Raw genomic sequence first — 5,000 nt, forward strand, 5'->3', positions numbered from 1 at the left:
TTTTGTGCATAAACGATGATGATCATAATGTTTATCATGATAGTGATGAGGATAATGATGATTACAATGATGATGATGATGATGGTAATAATAACAATAGTAACGATGATAATAATGATAATGATAACAATAATAATAATGATAACAATGATAACGGTGTTGACAAAAATGATGATAATGCCAATGATGACGATAATAACGATAAGAATGGTAATGATGATAATAATGATGATAACAATAATAATGATAGTGATAGTGTTAACAAATATAATGATAATGATAATAATAATGACAGTAATAACAATGATAATGATAATAATGATAATAGTAATGATAATGGTGATAGAAATAATAATCATAACTATAAGAATAATGATAATGGAGATGATGATAATGATAGTATTAATAACAATAATAATAACAATGATAATAATAATGATAATAAGAATGATATTGATAATAATGGTAACGATAATAGTAACAATAATAATAAAAAACATTGATAACAATAATGATGATAGTAACAATGATGATATTGATAATACTAATGGTAATATCAATAACGATAATAATGATAATATAACTAATAATAATGATAATAATGACAATTATAATGATGATAATGACAGTAATAATAATAATAATAATGATGATGCTAATAGTAGCAATAATAATGCTCGGGACAGTGATGATGTTTTTATCAATGATAATGATAATAATGATAATAATAATAAAAATCATCATAACAATTATGATAACTATGATCACGATGATGGTAATGTTAATGATAATGATAAAGATAATATCAATGATGACAATACTACTGATAGTAATAATAATAATGATAATAGAAATAATGATAATAATGATAATGATAGCAATGATAATAATGATAGTGATGATAGTAATGATAACAATAATAATAGTTGCAATGATCTTGATATTGATAATGATAATAACAATGATAGTAACATCAACAACAGCATAACTAATTCTACTACTAGTAATATTTATGATGATAACAATGATGATAACAATGATAATGATAGTAGTAATGATGATAATGGTGGTGATGATGATGATGATGATAAGGATGATGATGATGATGATTGATGATGATGATGATGATGATAATGATGATGATGATAATAGTAATATTAGTAGTGATGACGTGGTGATGTTATAAGTAATGAGGATGATTATAGTAGTAATAAAAATGATATGGATAATAATCATGATATCAATAATGATAGTGATCACGATCTTAAAGATAATGAAGATAATAATAATAAAAATGATATTTATGATGATGATAATAAGGATAAAATAATAGCCATGTTAATAATGATAAAAGTATTAATAATGATAGCAATAATGATAATAATAATGATAATGATAATAATAATAATAATATTAATAATGATAATAATAGTAATAATCACAATAATGATGATGAAAATAATAATAATAATTATAACAGTAATGATGATAATAAAACTAATCATTATAGCAATACTGATAATATTAACAACAATATCAATAATTATAACAGTAATTCTACTACCACTATTGATAACAATCATAATAATAATACTAGCAACAACAACAATAATAATCAAAACAAAATAATGATAGATGATAATAAGAATTATAATGATAGTAATTCTTTCATTCCATCCCAGCTGATAACATGATCCAGGATAAGATGGCCACTCTGCGGGACCTAATCTAGGATCAGGGATAGTTAGGGCTGTGGACTCGAAGGATGGAAGCTCTAGGATGAAAGGGGAACGTCCGGCACGAAGGATTGTAGAAGGGATTTTGTAGTGGTGGTCTACAGAGGGTAGTGTAAGTGGGGACAGAGTAGGGGGGCGGGGGTATGTATAGGTGGGGAATGAGTTCTGGTGGTTGGGTTCTCTTGGTAGGGGGAGGGGAGGGGGGCGGTTCTTGACCAGGATTTGTCGAGTTAGGGGTGTGGGGAATCCTGGCATGTGTATGGATAGTGAGGGGTCCTGTTGGGAAGGGGTGTGTCCGTGTAGGCCTAAAGGTGTTGGAATCGAGTTGGGGCGGAAGGACAGGGGGAAGAGTAATGAACTCGGGACAAAGGAGATAACCGCAGCACGGGATCTTCAGAGGTCCTCTCCTGTGACTGTCTGAAACTGTGGTGAAGCGAACATCCCGCTGGGAGTGCGTCATGCAAGTGAATGAAGCCTTTGAGAAGCATCGAGCTGTGTTTCATTTGCTCCGGGCGGGGCTCTGGCAACTTGCTTCACTCCATCTGATGCAGAGTAGAGCTCAATCGATCTTGAAAGCAAGATATCTCTTGATCATTCCCCTCCGTGGATGGGATTATTTGGTGATTGGTCGTCTTGAGATCACCATGCAACCTCCTATGAATATCTCATAATGTAATATGATTCCGGGAGAGCATGAGGAGGGACACGGCGCACATAAAGGTCAAATCATCTGTAATTCCTTTAGAATCGATGAACTGTATATCTTGAGGAAGGCGCTAAGCTACTCGTTAAATCTGACCAACCCTTTAGATCTTGTTTCTTTTCACTGAAGATTCTGTCACTACAGTATCTTCGTTTTTCTTTTGATCATGTATACAATCGTCTTTAATTAATGCCAGTCGTCTAACAGGCATTAATCAGCGTGCATTCTCTTATATTTCATATTCATTAATTCCGTATTTTACACCCGTCCCCTTGCTTCGGCAGTGTAGTGTCAACAAGATGATAACGTGTTTTCGTATCTGTCAACCACCCAGCTTTTCCTTCGACTCCGAAAGAAACAGAAAACTTTCCGTCTTCATTTTTCTGCCTCCGTGTTCATTCGGACGGCTGATTGGGAGCGGCTGGGACTCGGCGCTGCAACTGGTCTTTTATCATCGTCTGTTAAGGAAGTACAAAAACAGGAAAAAAAAGAAACAAAAGCATGTGTTATCAGAGTTTGAGTCTGAATCGGCAGTTTTGATTTTATTGTGAAGAAAGTTGGTGTGTTTTTCTGATAAGTTCGCATCGTGTTTTATCTTGGAGACTGCAAAGCACTACGGTTTTCGGGATTTTCTGATTTTATAGACTCAGCTTGTATTCGGTAATGTCTCGGAACAAACCATTATTTTCCTTGCTATTCCCTGCATTGATATTTTACCGAAATAGGTAAAAAAAAATGTCAAGACGGAATGAATACACAAATCATAGCTTCATCTGCATAGACCTTTATAAATGCCTTTGTCGTTTCCAGATCCGTAGCCACTGCGTGTACCCCTGCGAGTGCGGCTCCGTGCCAGACTGCCCGCCCGGCGTGCCCGTCATCATGGACGGCTGCGGGTGCTGCTGGCAGTGCGCGCGACAGGAGGGCGAGTCATGCAACGGGGCGACTTTGTGCGACGCCTCACGCAGCCTCACTTGCCTCTACAACAGCACCGCGGATCCCACGGGCACTTGCCAAGGTCGGTCACTTGAGAAAGGGCTTTCCTTAGCATGGGTGTCCACTTGATCCTGACGTATTCATTAATGTACAATTAAATATTCACACAACCAGATCTACGAACACACGTGTGCATGTATATTATGTATTAATACAAAATTTCGCTTTTTTTTTTTTTTTGTTCACACATTGTCCTGTCTTCGATATATATATGTATATATATATGACCTACCCTCTGCCAATTTTTCTTTTAACCATTCTTAAGTATATCATCTCCTTTGGTCTGGTTCCTAATCCATGTTTTTTTTCTGTTTCCTAGCACGAACCTTCCTACTCCTCTCTGAGAACTTACTAATTTTCTCTCAAGTAGTTTATTCATTACCTATGTTTCCGATCCATATGTTATGACAGGGAAGACGCATTGGTTAATAACCTTTATATTTAGAAATAACGTCGGAGAACTTGATAATACATTAATATTCTCGTTCAATACTTCTAGCGCATCGCCCTGGAGCTCGATTATTGAACATGACTTGAGTCGTTTTCCTGTTTTTCTTAAGCCCAACCTTCAGACTTTCCTTTTTCAAAGTGCTCAATAATCATTGTACTTAATTTACTGACTTGCCGAAAAGAACAATACCATCTGCGAATTTTAGATTGCTTAGGTGTTCATCTCCTATTGTAGTCCCTTTCTCCTTCCAATCTATCTTCCTAAATATTCCCTTCCGACGCACTGTAAACATCTTTGGTGAGATGGTATCGCGCTGCCTGACACCTTTTCTAATTGCATAGATTTTGATGTCGCTGCTCCTTCTCAGTATATATCGTCCAAATTCTACAATAGTTCTCCTTTACTCTTTGTTTGCGTTTTGTTTCTAATACTTTCGATTCCTGCACAGAGTTGAATGCGTTTCCGCAATCGACAAATGTCATAAACAGATGCTGCCAATATTCGTCTGTTTTCTCTCCTGTTTGTGTGGTATGTGGATGTGGTTTGTTTTTGAGAATCCACTACGAAAGTCTGCCTATTCCGTTGGTTGTTTTGAATAACGGAGATGCAAGTTATGAATTACTGACAGAAAGCTTATAGGTCCGTTTTTTTTTTTTTTTTTTAGATCTTTTGTGTCCCCACTTTTCCGTAATAGAATTTTAGTTGCGCTTTTCCAAGCTTACGGAATTTTACCGTCGTTTAGAAATTTGTTATAAAGATTGGATGATGGTAGTTTCCCTCTTTTCATGGCTTTTAGTGCCTTTTTTTTTACTCTACTGTAATGTTTTGGGACGTCTCCAATTATTGTTTTAAACTCGCGGTTGGTCGTTACAGTGGTATAAGTCACTATAACGGTCTTTTACTACTTTGATAATTTCATTCTTGTTATATATCACCTCTCCGTTAGGTTTATTTACTCCTTACATTTGAGTTTTCCCTAATACGAATAATTTCTTTGATGTCTAAGAGCAATACGTCTTTTGTTTTTGTATGTCAAATTTGCTCACACATTTTTTCTTCTTGATTATAATCTTCGTTAGTCTGCTAATTCTATTTTAACTTTGATTGATGTTAT

The 5,000-nt window shown here is 35.1% G+C and overlaps 1 protein-coding gene across 1 annotated transcript in view; it reads left to right on the forward strand.

The window, feature by feature from the left end:
• Positions 1–5,000, forward strand: part of LOC122250127 (uncharacterized) — a 71,712-nt gene that overhangs the window by 55,430 nt on the left and 11,282 nt on the right. The window contains exon 3 of the mRNA XM_086541820.1: positions 3,250–3,457. Coding sequence (XP_086397946.1) covers positions 3,250–3,457 — 208 coding nt within the window. The remainder of the gene's footprint in view (positions 1–3,249; positions 3,458–5,000) is intronic.

Source organism: Penaeus japonicus, unplaced genomic scaffold (assembly GCF_977035675.1).
Source record: "Penaeus japonicus unplaced genomic scaffold, GWHDUDI00000001_assembly GWHDUDI00000001, whole genome shotgun sequence".
Taxonomy (NCBI): Eukaryota; Metazoa; Arthropoda; class Malacostraca; order Decapoda; family Penaeidae; genus Penaeus; species Penaeus japonicus.